Below are 21793 nucleotides of genomic sequence, written 5' to 3' on the forward strand. Positions count from 1 at the left end.
AAGAGAGGAGATGGGATATACAAACAAGATTCTGATAGTCAAACCTCTTTCTTTTGAATCCTGCACTTACTTGATGAGACCCCATTTTGAATTACGTGTTCAATATGAATGTTCTTACTTGAATCTAGATACATTTTCACAATTTCATTTTCTATTCTTCTATTTGGAATTCATTGTGAAAATTGGTTCTAATGTGTCCTCACAATGCTATTTTTTTCCCCATTAACAGCTCTACAGCATTTTAAACAAATGTAGATACTTTTATTTAATTTATATTTTTACCCATGTAAGAAATGTTAAATTATGTTTGTTTAATTTATATGAATTTTTAAAGCATAAAAGATGGCATAATATCCTATGATTGATATTAAAATTATAAATACTTTTTGTAGTAGGTAGTGGAAACTTGTACTGACACAAGATAAATATAGTCATAAAATTGTTTGAAACATTTGCCCAAATATGTATTAATCTTTTGTTATATTGATTTTTGTTTATTACAAAGGACAGTATGCTGGTTTTGATAAGTTGGTGGATTCTTTTTTATAACAAATATACTGGCTCTCTCGCCAGAACTTCTTAGTGCAAACTTTTCACAAAGTAGAAATAAGTGGTGTCATTATTTGGTGCTTATTTTGTTGAAAGAGTGAGTAATTTACTTTCCCGTTGATGTATGTTTAGTTTTGTGTTCTGAGCCACAAATTGTCACATTCAGGTGCACATTTATATAAGATATTTAAACCCATGTTTAGACATTGTGTATGTGCTGCCATCTTATGACTGCTATGTCTTACTATCGTGATAAATTGTAATGGAACATCATGTCTTTGCTTGATGTAATATATGCCATGTAACAGTCGGACTTTGATATAATATTCGTTGTTAATTTTGTCTTGTACTAAGTCCAGTGAACAGTGTAAATGAGGGATTTTATTCGCATGAATGCAAAAATGTGGCACATTATTGAGTTTTAGCAGATTTGTGAAGTTCTTCCTTTTAGAAGGATATGTTCTGATTGACCTCACGACCCATGTTCAAGGATTTTCAATTGCGCGACAAATAAGTGCCGAAGGTTTATCGTCAAATATATTGCTTCGTGTTAAAAGCGCAGATATATTAATGGAATATATAAAGTATGTTTAATCTTTAAACACACTTCTTGTTAGAGACATTCAGTGTAGAAAATATAGTGTTTCGCGGAAGTATTTATAATATCCTCCCTCCAAGTACTCAGTCGGCCATTACATGGTGCTCACATGACCCTGTTGTTTGGCCCCGTGATCAGGTCGGCTGGCTTCCTGGCAAATTCAAAACTTTCACAAAGTGCTTTCTCATGGATATGTTAGATCATACTTTGGAAAGCAGGTATGTTGTTAAAATGGAGCTGTGAAGCCGGTCAGTAGACGAGACTACGTATCTATTTCCCCAATCTTACGACGAAGGTCACTTGGTAAATGTGTTCGTCGTATCCTGACTGTATAGTAGGTATTGCCATGAGGTCTTATCAATTTCTTATCACAGTTCATTGGAATTTGCCTCACAGTGGTTAATATTAATTAAATTATTCGAAGGTTGGTGACATAAGTTTGGGTTCTCTACTTTGGGTAACTGCTGTACACGGACGGACAGCTACAGATGAAATATGGTTTTTGCCTTGCAGTCTTATTCTTCTTATTAGCAATTTGTAGAGGTGAAAGAAACATTGATACTTAAAGTTATACTTGATTGTAATGCCTTTTAATTCTAGAGGTGCTGTTTCTGAAATGTTGACAGGAGAGTTAAAAATATGCAGGAAGTGGTACATACAACTACTAATAGTTTGAAGTATTATACAGAACATGATTGTAATGTTTATTTTATTTATTGAGTATTTAACAGTGCATTAGTACTTTTGACTTAATAGCAGCAAATTATAGAATGTTTATGAATTATGGAATTGGATAGGAAGTTGGGGGAAGGGGCCTTGCTCAAATTTAATTTGCTATCTTGGTATTTGTCAGTGTTAGCCTTATGGGTATTATTGCTAAGTTTGAATTAGCATGGTTTGTCTTATATAGCATTGCATTTAGGAACTCTTGATAGAATTGTAAGTTTGTTGTACTGACCTGCATCACTTTCAGTGTGAGTGAATTATTTGATAGTAGCCTAAAACAGCATCGAACTGCATCTTCCATGTCTTGTCAGTTCATAAATGCATGCCTGTAAAAGGATTCTGTTTAAAATTGTACTATTGAAAAAAAGTATACTATAGCACTTAATTTACAGATCTGTAGAAAATGGCATGTTTGGTTATGATGTAAACTGATGTTAGGGTGGCAGTAGTAATACAGTTCTGTTGGTTATTGTTGTAGAGTTGCGTACCACTTCGATTCTGACGGAAAGCTGTGTTCCAGCCAGGACAAGGACGGGGAAGCAAGTGATGGGTCCTGTCTTGGCAATGACAAGGAGATCATCACAGCACAGAGTTTGACCATTGTGGAGGAAGATGGGTCCCTGGGTTCGGGCGAGGACCAGGCAGCAGTTGCAGAACTGGCACACACACAGGGACTGCTGGATGCTGGTGATGATGACGTGCAGTACCAGTTTCGTTCTGGAGAGGGTGGTCAGTTCTGAAAGTAAAAAGTAAAGTAAAGCTGTCCCACTATATGCCATGTAGGTGCTTGGGGGGAGAGAAAGTATAGCTCCTACTCATTCTTAACCTTGGCAGTTGTGTACCAATGACAGGCAGTTCAAGAACTGTTTGCTCTGTCTGAAAATTCAGATGCTTAGGCCATACATTTTAAGTGTATGAGATTGTAGTCCATTCATATAAGCGGGAACACGGTCTCCATGTTTTAATAACCAACCAACTAGATGGCTTACGGAACCCGAAAGGTTATTCACCAGATTAACTAAAGCCCTCCATCAGTCCCTGTCTTGGGCCAACAAAATCAGTATCCTTCAACTCATATCTCCCATAGATCCTGTCTGATGCCTGATATTATCCTCCCATCTACGTCTAGGTCTCCCCAGCAGTCTCTTCCCTTCAGACTTCCCGACCAATACCCAGTGCACACCTCTTGCCCCATCCATGTGCACCACGTGCCCCGCCCATCTTTGTCTTGACTTAAATACCCTGACAATACTGGGGGTACACTTTTACTTTTTACTTTTTTGCAATGAAAACTTAAAATTTCAGATAACATTGATATAGTTGAACTTGAGGTGGTCAGAGTTTCTTAAGTACATTGAGCTCAGTACTGTAGACTGACAAAAACAACTTAATTTTAATTTTTTCAGCCACGGTAACATACAGAGTGGTGCAGGTGGGTGGCGGGAGTGACACAGTGGATCCCCTACCGCAAATCGTGTCTACATCTCCTAACTTCTCGGCTACATCAGCAGGGGTACAGCAAGGTGTGCAAGCAGTCCTTACGAGTCCTATCAATGGTGAGCTATTTCATACACGTAGATATGATGTTGCACCATAACTTTTGTATCGCAACTTTGTAACTTCGTTCGTTTTTTCGCCATACCGCAGTTAACTGTATTCACTAGTAAACTGATTCTTAGTAGGATTTTAGGTTTTCATGGTGGTGAGTCCAAATATGGCTGTCTTCTGGGTTGTAGTGCCGTGTAGTCTGGTAGAAGTTTATAAAACATTCATTTTACGTTAACTTTATGGGCTATCCACAAATTTGCTACTTTGTATTGCAAGTGTAAATGAACATTTCTCGTGCAAGTGGTTGCGTCTTTAATGTGTTTGGAACTGCTGCTGTCTTCCGTGTTTAAATGTAAGTTTAGTGGGCTTTCGTTTAACAAATCTTTGTCAGAAAATCATAGTGGAGATGCACTTGGGGATGTAGGACCTGGATGTTCCATTATTATTTATTAAAGGAATCTTCTTCTTTTTTGGCTGTACAACCCAGTTGTGGGTCTTCACCGCCTCCTTTTTCTGAGGTTTTCCTAGTCTTTGAAGTGTGCATTTATGACTGGTGAGTGATAAGCCCACTGCCTCTGCACAATTTTTACTCAATCCTGATTTGTCTGCTAGAGCCATCTAGTAGTGAATCAGGAGAGACTTGGGTGGGAAATGGCCGTTGAATTTTGCTTATGAAACATCTTGTTTCATGCTCGTAAGGTTCTTTTACATGCCGTAAATCTACGACATGGAACCGCCGACTTTACTTCCCCTCCGAAGGAAGTTGTGCTACGGTTTTTATCACCCTTAAAAATCCATCGACCTCTGCCAGGGTCCAGTGGCGAGCACGTTAACCACTAGTCCACCGAGGGTGACGATTAAATGAATCTTCAAGGAAAAAAATATGAGGGCCTGGACTGGATAGCGTCAGTGGACAGGGTTGTAAGGACACTAATAAACCTTTGGGTTTCATAAAATGTGGGAAATTTGTAGAGTAACTGATTATCTATTAGTTTTTAAGATACAGCGTACTGTTGATGATATGAAAATGTGAATGTGTAATTAATGTAAACTGGCTTCCTGAATGTACCACGAGTGTTTCACCATTAACCATCCAGGACTAACCCAGTGGCATGCCAGATTAAAAGCTGTCTTATTTGTGAGAACATTTCCTGTCTGTTCTCAGGTCAGTTCTACGTGATTGGCTCACCACAGGATGTGTTTGGTACACAGAACCCTCGCTCACTTGCACCCAGAGCAGGCATTCAGATCGAATCAACTCGGGGAGGTGTCTCCGTAAGTGGGGTAAACAGTAACTTTGATTTTTATTTGCTTTATATTAGAATCCCACTTGTGGGTGAGTGGCATGAATTGTTTACTTTTGATATGTGATTTGAAGCTTTCGTGATGACGTAACTCAATAAAATTTTCTCGGGTGATCAGTCGCGTCAGATGGTTAAACGATGACCATCGTTTTATTGTTTAACCATGTGGCACGGCTGATCACCCGAGAAAATTTGAATTTTTACGTTTGATAAAGCCGTTCTAGTTTGTCATTTTCATTGGATTTTGTATATCTAATTTTGACATAGTTTTAAGTGTAGTTCGGTGTTTTTTCTCGACATTTGGTAGTAACTCAGAATACCAGTCACGTCAGATTGTGCAGAAGGATACTGAGGAGATAGAAGAAAAGGAAGCTTCTCGTTCATTGATAAGAATATTATAGACTGGCAACTCTGTTGCTTCATGTAACTTGACAGTAAGTTCATTTTATATTTCATGTACATGTGACTTTAGTTGGCAATCCTTATTGTTTATGGTGTTTACATTGCATTTCTTTCTTATGTGTACCCACCTAACTTGGACACTGTTGTGGGTTGAACAGAGAGATGATAGGAGACGCGCAACACACAATGAGGTGGAGCGCAGACGGCGTGACAAGATTAACAACTGGATTGTGAAGTTGAGCAAGATCATCCCTGACTGTACAACCGAAAGTGCCAAGACTGGCCAGGTGGGTGATGCAAGGGTAAGGTTACAAAGAACAATAAAAATGTTACTTATCGGATTTTATTAGGGTTTTTACTGTGAGACTCGATTACTGAGCTTGCATGTTGCTGTCTACTGTGTTTCAAAGTATATATTGTCTGTAATTTGTATGAAACTCTATATGAACAGTATGCCGTTGAAGAATTTTCACTTTGTATATATGGATGAAATTATGCATGGCATAATGGCATATGGCACATGGTTTATTTTGCAGAGCAAGGGTGGGATCCTTGCAAAGGCATGTGAATACATCGTGGAACTGCGTTCATCAAATCAGCGCCTTGCAGAATGTCTGAAAGACAACGAGCGGCTAACAATGGACATGGAGATAATTCAGCGGCAGAATGAGGAATTGAAGAGGGACAACTCACTGCTGCGTGCACAGTTGTCGCAACATGGTATCATCCCCCCACCTGATTTGAGCAACCCGACAGTGTCCTAGTACAAAATCACCGAGGTTCACGGATGGATTTCATGGTGTGATTTTTTTTACAGAAATGTAGGGTGTGATTGGTTTAACATGTAACCAGTTGTTTAAAGCAGAAGTTGGTAACAGTGGTGCACTCTCTAAACCCCCAGCAGCCTTGGTGCAGCAAGCAGTAATGTACGAGGAATTCTTAATCTTGGTTCAGAGATTTGTTTCTGGTTATCAAGTTTTAATTGATTTTACTATTGTAATGTGTGGAAGAGATGTATGTTACAAAGAAAGCTGCACACGAAAACATGATTGTAATATATTGTAAAAACCAAACAAGAAGAAGCAAGTTCAGTAATAACAACTTATGCGCATGATAGTTCTTTGCAATATCAAAACTGAAGCGCGACTTCCTGATTACAAAAGTTTTGTTGTGTGTGATAGGAACAAATGAACAAATATGAACTGATTGTTCAGGTCTTCGGGCAGTCCTGTGTGGATTATTTTTGTATATGAGTAAGGTACCTGAGTGAAAGATTCCCCCATTTTCGCTAGTTCAGTCGCTGTTGTGAATTCAGTTTGAGATCGGATGGATAGGCAAGAGAATCTTCCGAACTTAGGTGTTTGTTGTGAATGTTAAACTGGGGCCTTAGTTGACACATGAATTGCTAGGTTGACCATTATCAATTCAGATTTTTTTGTATAAATTATTCTGAATACATGAATATTTATTATATAAGAAGGATATAGTTTTACTTGCACCAAAATTTATATTCTTGAGTTATGTTGAGGGAAAGTCTGGCATGATAAAATACATTCCTTTTCATTTTACCAACTGTTGGAAGATTTGAGTATGGAAAATGAATAAAAGGTGAGCCAGCTCATTGTGTTCTACATGAACGTAGAATTTGTTATATCGCATTTTCCGTAACCGTGGAATAAAATAGTCGTGTTTAATAGCTATTACATAATGAAAGTTCTTGTAGGAGTCATGATCTTAACTTGTGATGATTTTTGTTTTCTTTCTGATGTCACAGGAAGTTGATTATAGAAATTCACAAATATTTTACCAGAGAATCAAAAGTTTCTTGTGTTCTAACATTTTTCAGAAAGTTAATTGTTTGGGTTGAGCGATGATAAGTGGTCATTTTAGTGGGTGATATGTATATATATATATATATATATGCATACTCTGCATCGTGTGGGCGGTATCTTTGAAGCAGGCTAGAGATATAATTTATATAACCGTGTGTGGCCGAGATGTAGTTACGTGACCTGCGTAACTCTGAGTACAAGAAGAATATATATTTGTGTTGGGAATTTTAAATAATAGAATTGAGTACAGTTTCTTTTTATTATTGACGTATTTGACTTCTTGCGCAGAATGATGCATCTTTTTTTCCCAGTACTGGTCTAACATTGCACTGTAATTAAGAAATGGCAGCATTACAAATGCAGTAAATTTCTGGTATGACATTTTTTTGACCTTGTGGATAATTGTGCAGGCCTAACATTTTGTGTTTTACAAAAGGGAGTGTTGTTGAAAGATTTGATGCTTCGGTAGAAACATCATATATTGGCGTTTATTCGTGGTTTATTTGTTTTGTTGTTTGACTACTGGAACATAATAGATCCATCATCATGTGAAAAATTATATGGTAAGACGTGTACAGATTATGTTTTGATGTGTCCACTGTTGCCAATCTTGGAAGCAATCTGGTGACCAATTGGCCAGCATTGATGTTGGTATGGGGTGGTTGAAAACCGGATTAGATTGTTGTTGATAAACTATGCAATGATATATATATATATAAATATGAATGGTTTTTAATATTTATTATTACAATATTGAGAGAGAAGAATTGATACTGTTTATATATTTGTTTGTTCTTCATTGAATTGGTTGTATAGGGACAACACTGTAGACTGGGTGCAAGACACAAAGTTGTATTTCATAATGTTTATGGTAGCTGCTGTATGGAAGCTCTATGCATTAACCTTTGCTGCAAGAGTACGTAAACTTAATGGTTCCGTTGTGGCTAGGCACCCAGCATTGAAGGCTTGTAAGGGCTGTCGCAGGTGTTCTCAGTCTTTCCCAGACTGAGGTACAAATTTAGGCAATGTCCTAGGTAAGCGATAAGAAGCGAGCTGTGCGAGCTGCATAAGCAGCATGGGGTGTCATATGACATAAGGGAATCGCTTGTTGTGTCCTGCGTGAGAGAAACACACGGCCTTCCTGCGCATGCCCCTTCCGTGTACTGCACAGGCAGAGCTTTCTTGCGCGTGCGTCTTACTGGCCAGCGCAGCGACCTGCGCGAAAATATCAAAATATTTGATCTCGGAATCCGGCCGCTTTACTCTCCTGATCGCTTCGGTATAACCTAGGATAGCGCCACACAAACAGCCAGTTTGATATTTCCGCTTCACCCACGCAACTCGCACCGCTCGCATTTAATCGCTCACGTAGGACACCGGGTTACAGTCTTATCGACATGTGGGCTGAAAGCTTTCAGTCAGAACAGTTTGTAGAAACTTAATGGAATTTAACAATGTTGCTATCATAAACAGCTTTATGTGCCAATTTTCTTTGGCAAAATCAGTCTGGTGAGATTTAATGGTGTTTTTGATAGAGTAATTTTTCAGAGTCCTGTTTAATTTATATTGTTACATGCACTTGCTTCAGTAAGATGCATCTTAATTCTGACTACATAATCAAGCTGTATTCTCTGATATCAGGGAACTATTTTTCATCATACACATTAACACAGTAGGTTTTAGAATAATGTATGTAGGCCTCGGAAATGTTGGGTGGCTGCATCCTGCCCATCACGAGGCCCCTATCTGTACACAGGACAGCACAACACAGATGTGGACAAACATCCGTGCCTTCAGTGTGATTCAAACCCACAGTCCAAGCACACAAGGCCCACGCCTCAGACCGTGCGGCCTCTGTGACTGGCTCATGCAATGCTTATGTCCCATATTTCCATATTTATGAACTGTAGGGTTTTGTTGAGGGGGGTGGGTATTTTTGACATACCAATTCAAACATTCGTCCTTGGTTACACATAATTCTTGAGATTAAGTCAGATTAGATGCTGGAAGTATATGGTATTGACGTATTTTGTAATGTGTGTGAGGCGGTGCAAATTGTTGCTGGATGAAGTGCATGTAGTGATGAACTGTAAGCAGCAAAGTTCTACAGCATCATTGATTGCTCGCTGGTTCTGCTAGTGTCATTAACTACAGTGCTACTGTTGGTATATGGCTAATATATTTTTGTCAGTTTTTGATATTCTACTCCTGTGAAAGGAGTATGTATCTTACATATTTTAAAATGATACTATTAGGGCTACATTTTAAGGAACATCTGTTCTAGTAGGTCTGAGTTATGTGCCATGAATTGCCTTCCATACACTGAACCGCTATGGCTACTGTAGGCATCATGAAATGCTCGTCTCAAGTAAACTTTTTAGGTATTTCAATATTGACTTGCACCAACTTTACCAAGTTAGATATTATAATCAGCCTTTCAAGTCCATGGAAATGTTATACATATTATATTATTATATGAGTAATATATGAAAATGGTAGATTGACTAGGTGGATCACCATTGTAATGACTTCTACGAAGTGATTTATTTCTCAGTGTGATGAGATGCCTAATTTTATCTGGTGTCAAGACATTTTTCACTAGGTTATCTGCATGCTGATAATAAACTAGTTTTGTTGAGTGTTATATAACTTAACATTTATGTGTGTGCACATCGGTGGAGTCCTTTTGCACTTGTGGATCCCTTTTAACATGGCTGACAGTTTTCAGGATTGTTTGCTAAAACTGGTGCTCTTAAAGTTTGGTCCGAACAAATTATGTAAGATCTTTGTTTTTCATTTTGTTTCAAACAAGAAATTGCACTTTGAACATTTGCTGAGCTGAGGGTGTTATTTTAGCTAGGTAACTGAATGTGATTTACCATTCTTAATTTTTACAACCAGTCAGTGATGCAATCATCAGTGAACTGTGGGACAGCTATAGTTCAGTCTTTGGTTGATTCTTTAGTAAATTTTCTTAGCACCAGAGATTCTTTCCTTGGGTATAGATGTGCCTGGAGCCCTGAAGCTGACGTCTTTCTCCATAGCCATTGCCAGAAGCTGTTTGAAGTTTTTCTCATACATTGTCTGTATATGGTGCTTATACAGCTTCTGTTTTCCTTCTACATTTCAGTAAGAATATTCTTATCAAGTTCAGTTATGATTGTAAAACATTTTCATAAAATGAAGAGAGGAGAAGTTGTTAAGATGTGTTTATGTTTGATAGGAAATTTCTCGACAAAGTGTTTTCCTCATATGATTTCATATGTAATGTGCCTATGTTTGGGGCACTGTCACTGGTGCAATTAGGCTACACTGTTGCCAACCCTGTATATAATATTACACCTTGGTATTTGTGGTGGCAGCCCTGGAGGTGCAATATGTAGGAGGAATGAACCATTGGAATATTTGTTGTGAATACATATTTAGTGGTTGTTACCTTGCATATTACTGCAAAGTTAAAAATTCTGCACCTCTAAGAACTAAGCAGGTTTAAATGACTGTGATATTAATAAATTGTGTCCAACTTCACTTGACTTTTTTTAGGTGTTTTTGGTCTTTATTGTCCACCAGTTGTGGCTGTTGGCAGATGTCACCACTCTCTGGTAGGGTGCCACTTCTCCAAGATGCAGTTATTACAATGGACATAGTGTACGGGATACATGGCTGCCAACATAAGAGAAGGGTATTACAAAGAATTGTAACTTGTCTGAACCATGCCTCTTCTTTCTTAATTGCTGTTTAAGAATGTATGGTGATATTCTTTTACATTGTATGAAATACGATGTGGGCACTGAAATAAGTCCAGATCTTCATTTGTCTAGGTGACAGAGATTCATGTGCATCGACCTGCTACAGTCTACAGGTTTAGAAGGCATTGTGTGCAACATTACTTTGGCAAATTGTGTTTGTTGTGTTATGTGAAAATTAGCTTTTGTTGGTAATGCATTACAGTATACATGCAGTCATTTAGGCAAAGGTAAAATCACTATGCCATCAGCATATATGGGGAATGTTCTTTTCATGGCTTCTGGTTCCCTATTTCCATTCATCACCCTGCCTACATATCCAGCTGATGTTCATAACTACATACAATACCACACAGTGTCATAACAGAGAAGATCACAATCCAATCTCATCATGACCCAGTTCATGGTTTTGGCTTGCTTTCTTACATAATGTTTCTCCCACCTGAATTTGAAGTTTAATTGTACGTATTTTGGACCAGGAATTCTGTATTTCATTGTAACACCTCATTACATTTAGTGATTGTAAAATTTTAGCAAGCATTCTTGAGATCTTGTATTTGCTATTTAAAGCATCATATCTACAGAAGTGCTTATTTGAGTACTCGAGGGACTGTAGAACCATTTCTATAATGCGGTCTATTACTGACATTAGCTTGTGACAGTGTGACTGAGTGTTCCGTGTAAGTCACATTAGGACTTCCATTGGCATCAAATTTGGTGACTTGTGTCCATTTCCTACCTAATCCTTCTCTTGCTTCCTTTTGCCAGCCTGAGTTTTTTGTTCCATCTCTTTGTCACCATTAAGACTATGTAAGCAGCTCAGTTTCTGGAGTCTGCATCATGTTCATTAATTTGGTACTACCTCTTGGATCAGTTCACTTGGACAGGTTATAGAAGGAAGTAGTCATAGCCTAATTACATTTATAAATATATATACCATCTGGAACAAAATGTATTCAATGTCAGCAGCTCAGATACCATCAGTTGTGTGGGTCGCTTGATGAGTACACTCATTATACACAAGATGAAGATAGCTTTATCTTGTTTATATAAGATTAGAATCAAGTAAATTTAGAATTAAAGTTTCTAGATTTCAGAGATACATAGCCAGATCAGCTTGGATACTGCGTGACACAACTCATATAGCAGGTAAGTTTTCAGGTCCTTATGGTGATGTATGAAAATGGCTGTCTTTTTAGATTTTGCAACATGTATTGTAGTAGACATAGACTGATGTTCCAGAGGAACTAACTGCCTTGGTCTTCAGGGTGATGAGTCCCTAATGATGGAGGCAGTTAGCTCCTCTGAAATGTGAGTTCATATCTGTCACACTGCATGATGCAACATCCCAAAAAAATAGCCGTTTTCATTATGTCTGACAAGGCAGAGATAGATATTTTAGATTTGGATAAAGATCCACAGGTTATGATGAATTGTCTGTGGATATAATGAAAGCAACAAGATCAGTTGGTACATACTGGCTGTATTGCGTCTTTAGGCAAATTTGGATAGAAAAAAGAATACTGGAGCAGTGGTATAAAGGAATAATTTTACCAACTTACAAGAAGGGAGTTGCCTCAAAATCTGTAAGTTTCGAATGTGGATAATGGCTTGGCACTTGCTCAAATTTCCCTGGTTAGTACGTAGCTGCCTTATTGTCAGAAGACATAGTTACTCTGAAGTTGTATTTGCCTGTTTGTTGAAAGCTTACAGAGAACTGTTCTTGTTTCAGGTACTTGATTGTAATAAACTAACAAGCAATAAATCTTAACATGGCATTGTGTCATGGATCAGTCATCTTATGTGTGCTATCATCAGCATTACTTTTGGGAAGTATAGTGAGTAGTGAAGAAAGTGCTATAGAGGAACATGGGGGTAACCCCAAGTGTAGGGGTTTGACTAATGAATCAGGAATGTTGATGGTTGACTGCAGTTTGCAGGGCCTGATGTCTGTGCCCACCATCAGCCCAAGTCAGCTGGTGCATATACTAGACATGTCTCACAACATTCTACACAAGCTACATAATGACAGCTTTCATCCTTATCCAAAACTCACACGGCTGATACTTTCATCTGACAGTATCACCGAAATTGAAGTAAACACATTTAGCAGACTTAGAGCTCTGAGGAAAGTGGATTTATCCTATAACAGCCTGACATCCATCCATCCTAACATGTTTATTCACAACACAAAACTGGAGTCGCTGTCACTACAAGGAAATCCTCTGCGCCTACTAGAATCCAGAACACCATTTTTAATATCTACATCACTGCGGTCATTGGACTTGAGTCACTGTCACCTTTCAGAACTCAATGAAGAGAGTTTATCTCAGCTTCCAGAGCTGAAGATTCTGAATCTCAGCCACAACAGTTTGAAGCAACTTTTGATGAACAGTATGTCTGCACTTTTTTCACTTCATCTAGTTGGCAACCCTTGGCAGTGTGACTGTCACTTCCATGCTCTACTGATGTGGATATCAGCCAATCCAATGGTGGACTCAGATGTCGGAACTGACAAAACAGTCCAGTGCTGGCAGGGGGATAGTCTCAGAAGTCTAACAACAAGGCAAGAACAGGACAGCATCTGCAAGGTAGACATGGGTCACCCTACCAGTCAGAAAATAACACCTGAGTCTGCTGTTGTCAGTAGCAACAAAAATGAAAATATACACAGCAGGGAGGAAGGTGCTGAGTTTGGGATTGAAACATTGTTGGATGATGTTTCCAGTAATTATGATGAATTGGGTAAAGACAGTGGTTTATCTTCTGTCTCCAACAAACATGGTGTATGGATATATGAAGACGAAAACCTAGACATATCCAGTTCTGATGATGAAGATTTTGAAGAAATGCACAAGGATAATATTCCATCTTCTGCAGCTGAAGTTCCTATGGACCTAAATTTGACTGTTACTGTCAAAGTTGGAGAAAATCATAATGAAATTAATAGAGAAGAATCAATAAATTCTACCAATCAGTTCTCAGGAACACATGGTTTTATTCCTGAAGATATTGGTGTTGGTTTTGATGAATTTTATGGTGATTATGAATATTCTGGAGAAATGGACAAGGATATCACCTTACATTTACCAGCAGAAATCCATAGCTTAGACCATCAGAATGAAAAGAATGTCAGTATGAAAATTAGAAAGAATCTTACTGAAATTAGTAAAGGAGATGAAATCAGAGATTCTACCAGCAAATTTTTAAGTTATGGTTCTATTCCTGAAGATACAGATGATTATGAATTGTACGAGTATGATGAGATTCAAGATTCTGAAGAATTGTATGAGGACATTTCACTTTCTTCATCAGAAATCACAAACTTAACACTCAAGGATGATAATCTAATTACTAATGCGCATTATATTTTGGAAAATTCAGATTTACAAGAATTAGACACAAAACATCAAACAGCAATCTCTACATCAGGTTTTTCAAGTCAGAATAATGACTCAGTTATGGATGGCATTGCTTCTGATAGCAGAAGTCTTAGAGTGCCAAACTCACATTTGACTTCCAATGACAAAGATGATACCTTGAATAACAGTCATGGTTATGAGTATAAATGCATATCCTGTGGTGATAATAATGCACTTCCTTCTATCCAAATCCCAAGCTTGAAAAATGAAAGTGCATATGAATTTGCAGAAACATCTATTTTCTTTGAAAATATAAGCTCTGAAGAAACGGCTATTGAAGATAAAAACACAGACTATACCATTCAGTTCCCAAGTATATATGATGACTTTAATCCTGAAGATGAAGGTGATCCATTTGCCTTTGTTCTTGATGATTTAGATTCTATAGAAGTAGCCAATAATGAAACCTTACCTTTTACTACAAATCATCAAGATTTAATTGAAGAAGATAATTTTGATATTGACAGACTAATTGCCTCTGTTCTTAAAAGCTTTTATTCTGAAGAAAATATTCAGGAACATACACCTTTAAAGAACCAAATTAATGATAAACCACTTAATGGGCTGAACCTCAGAATATTCATGATTATAAAATTTCTGATTGTGGCAGGAATGGTTTCAGTGATAGTGTTTATGTTGATAGTGACAATTTATTGTGTTAGCAATATATGCCTTACGTCTATGCGTTCTAGGCAAGTTATTGGCTACAATAGAATGGAAAAGAATGCTTCAAAAGATGTACTTCTGCAGAATGTGTGATGCAATATTTTAGGCAGGATAATGAATTAATCCATGGAATTACAGATATCTCATATTAACAATAATCATAGATATGTGAAATTTTGTATGGAGATAATTCATGAACATACCTACAAATTCTGTATGACTCATACTTCATTATTCATTTATAGTGACAAACATGACAATAGTGCAAAACTTTGAGGTTATATTTCACATATGAAACATAGAGGGAATCTGTAATGGAAATTATAGACAGAAAGGGCAGCCTAAGAAATGGAGAATATCCCTATTTAAAAGTTACTGCATACCCATATTAAAGTAAGGAGCACAGATTTAGCTCCATATAATCTTAATCTCAGCACATATGAAGGTGAGTAGTCAGGCTCCTACCTCAGCCACTTTACTTCTAGAGAGATAGCCCCTGGTACTTGTTGGATAAAATGCTGGGCATGATAATATGTTGACATAGGATGTTGCAATATGCCTTCCAGGTGTGTGTGGTGATTATTTTGCATTTACTAGCAGAGATGTTACATATTCTGAAGAATGGTCTTCTATCTTAAGGCATTATCACTGTCAATAAAATTCTATCTAATCTTATCATTTAAGTTATTTATATTTCTAGATATAGATATTTTATGTATAACTGAAAAATTGTAATTAACATGTAAGGTCTAAGCCTCAAGTTAATTTTGTACTTTTTCAAGCTATCCTTAAAGAGGAGTGTGCTGGTACTGGCGGTGATGGCTGAAAGGGGCATTATATTTTATGTTTACTGCCAAGTGGTATTACCTATTATGTGGAAATGATTAATTTAAGCCTGAATTAAAATTAAAAGACATCCTTATTTTTGCCTCCATTATTTCTCAATTTCTATCAACATATTTTTTTTCCTCTTGTGACATGAAGAAAGATGTTGGTATTGTATACTGCTGTGTGCTGATAGGAAAAAAGCCTTCCCCCTGTAATAATAGTTTCAACATGTTGACTCCTACATGATTTTACACTGCTGGAATGAACTAATTTTTGTGGAGTTCTGACATGTTCAGCTAACTCCATGATGCTGAATCCTTCATGAGAAGCAAGTCACAAAATTCTCCACCTTTTACAGAACCCGAAGGTTTATTATCTTGTTCACAAGGACCTGCTACTGGACCCTGTTCTGATCCACTTGAATCCATTCTATTAATACATCCTTATACTCTAACATAGTTAATCTGTTTATTGAACACAAGAAGCATGCTACTAAGGCAACTATCATAATGTAATAATACATTCATTCTTTTGTTGTAAAGAAAATTATGAATAACTAAAATATGTGACATAGTTCAATGTTTGGAGGAACTGGGTAACTGCAGAAAGTACTTTATCTGTTTTAGAGTGGCGGTGGTATGAGTAAATCATTGTTCTGTACAGTGCATCATGGTGCAAATGTTACTAAATCTGAAAAGGGAACCCACTGCTACCAAAACCCTCTATTTAGAGTTCACATGTCTGAACCATTTCCACCCTGATATTTGAAGCAGTAAGTGCCTCTGAGACATTGGTGAACTACTGGAATACATAAGGCAACATCGCAGACAGCTGCCTTCTTTTCCATCATCATAACCTATATAAAATTAATCTTAATGCTTCTAATCAGGATTATGGTCATTAAAATGTATTTATTCTGTCAACCGAATTAGATTGGTGGGGAGGGGCCTGCATAAGCGAGCTACCGTCACGGAAATTGTTGTTGGCATTCATCTGTGTTCATAACCCTATAACTTGGGCAGAAAGCTTTCAAGTACGAACAATAGATGTCAACAAATATTGTGGCGGAGCACGTTCAGTTTCTTCCGCAATGTAATCGTATCATAGCGTATTGATTGCTTTAGAAATGCACTCTTGGAATAATTTCAACTTTGCATCCGTAGAGCTCGCTAGTTTCGTAAAATCTGTAAAATTACGCATGTTTTTTTTTTGTAAAAATGTAAGGTTTGCGACAGCCGTCTAGTAGGCTAACAGAACAAGTCTGAATAATGGTATCTATAATAAAAAATCAACTTTTGAAGCACTTATCAAGGTAATGTAAGAATTATAAACGTCAGTAAAATGTTGTTGTGATGATGACAACATTACTTTATTATGAAAATTTGGCCTTTTTCGAGTGGGATGGAAGTTGAATACATATATTTGTTAGTTTCAATATAAATTCTGATAAAGATCTCAGATATTACTGTATTGGCCTTTAAAATATGGTTAGCAATGTGTTTAACCTATCTAAAGATAATTTTGTATAGACTAAAGAAGCACATTTGTGTACAGTAGTAACATATTCTTGTCTTCACATAATTCAGAAGGACTTGTCATTAGAATTTAGCTACCATAGAAGTTAATCATTCTGTCAAATATGTGAACTATGCTTGAAAATGAAAGGATCATGTTATTTGGCGTTCAGGGATAGGACACGTCGAATGTTGATAGTTTTCCAAAGATTCTGCAAACATTGCAGATACTGTCTTTAGGGTGAATATATGGAGGTGGGCATTTTTGGAAGCATTTTCGGCCAGGCAGTAGGTTGCAAGTTGGATTTGATCATCCCGATTGGTGGAGTAGAGGTGTGAGCTGATATGTAATAGGAGAAGAGTTTGCAGATGAGGAAAGTTGTTTAGGTAACAATGTTAATCGGGAACGATTTTCAGAGATTATGTGAAAAGGAGATGAGGTTATTCTTTGACCTTTAGGTTTGAAGACTGGGTAAGTGAAAACAGCCTCTTTCAGGGCCAGGTAAAGGACAGTAGATGACAGAGGAAGACCTGAAATCTATGAGAATTGGAAAGGAGTGATAACTCTTTTAGTGATTGTATGGCAAGGAGAGGAAGTGATAAGATTTATGACATGTATGGGGAGGAATGTTAGTCACTATTTAGGGATAGTTGTGGTAGGGTAGCTGGTTTGGAAGAAAACTGGTGAAACCAGGCTCTGCTTACCATCTTCATGGTTGAAGTTCTGTAGGTGTTTAGATATCTTGATTGCTTCCCTGATTATGTGGGAATGGCAGCTGTGGATGTCCTTTGATGGGAGGTTTTGATCTTTCATCAGAATAGAGATAGGGGCCTCTATATTCTGTGAAATGATGTCAGACTTGCCTGCCATATTGATTGAAAGGGAATACATACATATATTATTGCAGTATTACCTGTTAACCCTGTGTCTTTTCCATTTATATCATAGCTGCCTTGTGCCAATAGATAAGTTTTATAAAATCTTTGCCAAAGATGCATAAAACTAATATAAAGTATGATGCCATGTCAGTCTGTATTTCCAGAAGTACCAGACAGATTTTGGTGTTATTGGAGAGGTGAACATTGAAATTTGTCAAGAAGTTAAGATTTGTATTTAATATCAAATTTAAGTGGACATTAAAAAAAAAGGAATTTCTGGATCCTTATGTTGATGGAATTAATATTTAAATGTATTTCCAGCCACAAGATGACAGATGTACTATAAGATGTTATTGTTATTGCTGTCATTACTTTCCTAAAAAAAATTGCCTTTACAGAAACAAATTGTTTCATTTTTTTGTACTTAAAGTGCTATTCTGTATGTATCACAAACTGTCATGTGGAAGATTTTATGAAACACAGTGATAGCCATTTCTTGTATTTGATTAAGTTAGTGTTTATAAAAGAGTGTTTTATCAGTCCTTCTTTGTTTAAATAACCTCAAAAACCATATAAGTTGAAATACTTTAATTGGTTTTTAAGTCAATGAACTCACTGAAAAATGAATTGTAAAAAGCTAGGCGATGTTTGCAAATTCTAAGGTGAACATTTACTGGTCAATCATTATTCACTTGCTGTCTGAACCATTCTCTGCATGTCTCATATATTTCCGTTTCAGATTCACCAAAAACTTATCAGCAGACAAAATCAATCTCAGCACATTCAAAGGTGAAGGTGAGCTGTCTAACTTGGAACTTGATGAAATTGTGCTAACAGAATTGCTAGAGTTACCATCATGGTTAAGGCTCACTAATGCATGGTGCAACCGCGTGTCTTTCCGTATTCAGTGGACCAAGCTGAAAAGTGTACCAATATTTCTGGTAAGTTGGTGTTGAAATAAATATGATTCTAACACCTTCTCCTTTTTTTTTTTGTCATTTACTGTTTTTCACTTTTATTTTTCAAATATCTTATCATATTCGGTTTTCCCCTTCCCCCCTGTGGTACAGATACACAGAAACTGGTCTTTTATCACCTGAAGGTGTTTAGTATTTGACAGTATCAGACAAAGGAGTTCTCTCGTGGCCATCTTTTGAAAGTACTGTCTGTTGTGGTGACTTTACACAAATTGAAGTTTAAGTCAAATGAATGTATGCACACAAAAGAAAAGCCATTTATTTTGATTTAAGAACTCTTTGTGCACTGTACTTACATATGTTTATATACTTCTGTGCACTAATTTGCTGGTAGAATTTTCTTAACGTGATTGTATGCAATAACATTGGTACTGTGTGATGGTTTTCATCATGTTTACAGAGTTTGGATGAAGTCCACATACAAGTAGAGACATGTGAAGAGCTGCGTTCAATGTCTACACAGCAAGGTCTGTCATCGTATGGCGGCAATGCAAAGTATAGTTTTATCAACAAGGTGATAGATGGCATGACTGTTTCAGTCAATACTGTACAGGTTACCTTCAAGAGTCCAGCATTCATAGCCTCAGTTCAGGTGTGTAAATCTAATTTAGCTGTATTCTGCCCATTTTTTCATATTTGTATGTGTTTGTTTAGATTTAATTTTGCGAGAGGAAAATTCCACCCATATGTCTGTTTTATGATGCTGTATGGTCTTGTAGGTGATTACAAATGTTTTTTAGGATGTTTTAACTTCATATTCAGGGTATAAGGAGGAGATGATACATTCCTGTGAAATATTCTTCACCACGTGCAAGTCTAAACAGTGTCACAACCCAAAATAAAACAACAAACATTTTCATTGCCATGAAAACCTCAAATCTCATACAAAATTGCTTTACCTTGGAGACACATCACGTAGACATTTACATTTTATTTTGTGGAGCTAAGAGTAAGTGTAATTGTTTCCTCCATAATTATGCTTGATAGTTCATAATCACTGTGTCATTTTCTAATTAGCACACATCATAAACAGTCAGGAACCGTAATGCCATGATATATGTGAACATGTCTGTAGCATTATGTTCTATTGCGTTTTGATTTTGTTTTTTCTATATTATTACTTACAACCAGTGGTATAACCATTTTCTTTTCGGTACTCTAAATACTGTGTGAAATTCTTCATTCTTTTGTTTCTACCAATCAAGTAAGATGATCTACTGGAAATTAAATTCAGAATTACGTATCTAAGGAACTGTTACAGCCCACAAAGTGTGTTATTTCTGATCATATCACACTACACAGCAATATTAGTTTTCTAGACACTGCTGACAGTTTAATGTTTAGTACTCGTATACATGGAATTTTGTTTCAGAATTATGATTTTTTTTGTAGAGTGTTATATTTTGTGAAAAATGGCCAGGCTACTGGATTGTGAAACCTTCATAAGTTGTGGTCTCACTGTTTTAACAATTTCTGTTACTTCATTCTGAGTTTTAGGAATATGACATTACTAAGAAGTAAAAGGATGTAAGACTTGAGGTTCTCACAGCGGTGAGTATGAAGATATCCGTCTTCTGGGTTGTTGCGCTGTGTAGTCTGGTCGATGTTAACCAACGTTTCAGAGGTCATACTGCCTCTGTCATCAGGGCGATTAAAAATATGAAGATTTCTGTCTTCTGGGTTGTTGCGCCGTGTAGTCTGATCGACGTTTACCAACGTTTCAGAGGTCATACTGCCTCCGTCATCAGGGCGATGAGTATGAAGATATCCGTCTTCTGGGTTATTGCGCTGTGTAGTCTGGTCGATGTTAACCAACGTTTCAGAGGCGGTATGACCTCTGAAACGTTGGTTAACATCAACCAGACTACACAGCGCAATAACCCAGAAGACGGATATCTTCAAGTAAAAGGATATTTTTGTGTCTTCCTAGATGCAACGCATTATGGTAGAATCCAAGTCACCGTCCTGGCAACGCTGTGATTTACGAATGACAAGATTAAAGGAGCCAGATCGTGGTCAGTTATTAATATTCAAGGAACTGGAATGGCAGACAGTTAGGATTGAAGCTAAGTCTACAAAGGATGCGGATCTTACTCCACTTCGATTGCTTACCAACCAGGCTCGATGCAGAATTACCATTAAGAAGAGAATAGCAGGTAATATTGTTTGCTTTAAAGAAACAGATTTGATAGTGAACTATTAAAAATTGGGAGTTGGGCATGTTGAAAAACACATTATACTTCGTGTGTTGCATAATACAGTAATATAAGCATGGCTTGTGAAAATAAACTTTAAACTTTTATCGAAACATAAACACTTCCTTGGGGCGGTCAAGGCCTGTAATAGGCTGTAGAACCCGCGATGATCGCTGAAAGTCTAAGGTAAATTTTATCCTTTATCAGCAGGACTCATGTTGATGTCTTTCAAATTAATATTCTAAGAATGTAAGTTGAATATCTTTGCTGAGCTGCTTTACTGATAAGACCTTAGGTTTTTTGATTAGCTTCTTGGTATATATGTTTATTGAAATACAGACATTTATTTCATGCAAATAAAAATATTTTGCAGATTGTTTCATCATGGGTTCACGCTTGGTATTGATCTTAGATGATCTGTTGTGGGTATTGACAGACTCACAGCTGAAGGCAGCACTTCACTTCCTTCATTCTTTGACTGGGCTTGTGCAGAAAGCAACGGAGTTAACAAGGATAAAGAAAGCGGCTAGAAAATTAGAGGTAATTTTCGTAATGCTTCGTTTAATCGGCTGTCTAATTAACCCTTTGTTGGTAGGGACTTGGGACT

The 21793-nt window shown here is 37.1% G+C and overlaps 3 protein-coding genes across 13 annotated transcripts in view; all 3 read left to right on the plus strand.

Moving 5' to 3' along the window:
• Nucleotides 1-14: 14 nt before the first annotated feature.
• LOC110839166 (upstream transcription factor usf) lies at nucleotides 15-10487 on the plus strand. 9 transcript variants are annotated; one of them, XM_022083073.2, is made up of 6 exons: nucleotides 15-1133; nucleotides 2352-2602; nucleotides 3280-3429; nucleotides 4587-4705; nucleotides 5286-5429; nucleotides 5664-10487. In XM_022083073.2, the coding sequence occupies exons 1-6, from the start codon at nucleotides 943-945 to the stop codon at nucleotides 5889-5891; spliced, it is 1083 nt and encodes a 360-aa protein (XP_021938765.1). In that variant the 5' UTR covers nucleotides 15-942; the 3' UTR covers nucleotides 5892-10487. The 9 variants fall into 9 exon arrangements, with proteins under 9 accessions (XP_021938765.1, XP_021938767.1, XP_021938766.1 ...); XM_022083075.2 differs by having other exon boundaries at nucleotides 5286-5414; XM_022083074.2 differs by having other exon boundaries at nucleotides 4587-4696.
• A 69-nt stretch (nucleotides 10488-10556) lies between these two features.
• On the plus strand, nucleotides 10557-15715 carry LOC110839182 (uncharacterized). 2 transcript variants are annotated; one of them, XM_022083095.2, is made up of 2 exons: nucleotides 10557-10641; nucleotides 12438-15715. In XM_022083095.2, the coding sequence occupies exon 2, from the start codon at nucleotides 12478-12480 to the stop codon at nucleotides 14884-14886; it is 2409 nt and encodes an 802-aa protein (XP_021938787.2). In that variant the 5' UTR covers nucleotides 10557-10641; nucleotides 12438-12477; the 3' UTR covers nucleotides 14887-15715. The 2 variants fall into 2 exon arrangements, with proteins under 2 accessions (XP_021938787.2, XP_087210132.1); XM_087354006.1 differs by lacking the exon at nucleotides 10557-10641 and adding an exon at nucleotides 10648-11854.
• A 1046-nt stretch (nucleotides 15716-16761) lies between these two features.
• LOC110839163 (bridge-like lipid transfer protein family member 3B) overlaps nucleotides 16762-21793 on the plus strand; it is a 31010-nt gene continuing 25978 nt past the window's right edge. For both annotated transcript variants that reach the window (XM_087354020.1, XM_087354021.1), the window contains exons 1-5: nucleotides 16762-16933; nucleotides 18754-18955; nucleotides 19392-19583; nucleotides 20922-21147; nucleotides 21560-21726. In XM_087354020.1, coding sequence (XP_087210146.1) covers nucleotides 16890-16933; nucleotides 18754-18955; nucleotides 19392-19583; nucleotides 20922-21147; nucleotides 21560-21726 — 831 coding nt within the window. In that variant the 5' untranslated portion in view covers nucleotides 16762-16889. The remainder of the gene's footprint in view (nucleotides 16934-18753; nucleotides 18956-19391; nucleotides 19584-20921; nucleotides 21148-21559; nucleotides 21727-21793) is intronic.

This window comes from Zootermopsis nevadensis, unplaced genomic scaffold, assembly GCF_977971745.1.
Source record: "Zootermopsis nevadensis isolate Lab colony 2312 unplaced genomic scaffold, Znev_1.0 Znev_ptg000022l, whole genome shotgun sequence".
Lineage (NCBI taxonomy): Eukaryota > Metazoa > Arthropoda > Insecta > Blattodea > Termopsidae > Zootermopsis > Zootermopsis nevadensis.

Excerpts from the sequence above, each read along its gene's own strand:
- LOC110839182 (XM_022083095.2), top strand. The coding sequence starts at position 12,478 with ATGGCATTGTGTCATGGATCAGTCATCTTATGTGTGCTATCATCAGCA.
- LOC110839166 (XM_022083073.2), top strand. The coding sequence starts at position 943 with ATGCAAAAATGTGGCACATTATTGAGTTTTAGCAGATTTGTGAAGTTC. Across the intron at positions 4,706-5,285 it reads GAGGTGTCTCCGTAAGTGGG|AGAGATGATAGGAGACGCGC; the intron begins GTAAACAGTAAC and ends TGGGTTGAACAG. Across the intron at positions 5,430-5,663 it reads GCCAGGTGGGTGATGCAAGG|AGCAAGGGTGGGATCCTTGC; the intron begins GTAAGGTTACAA and ends TTTATTTTGCAG.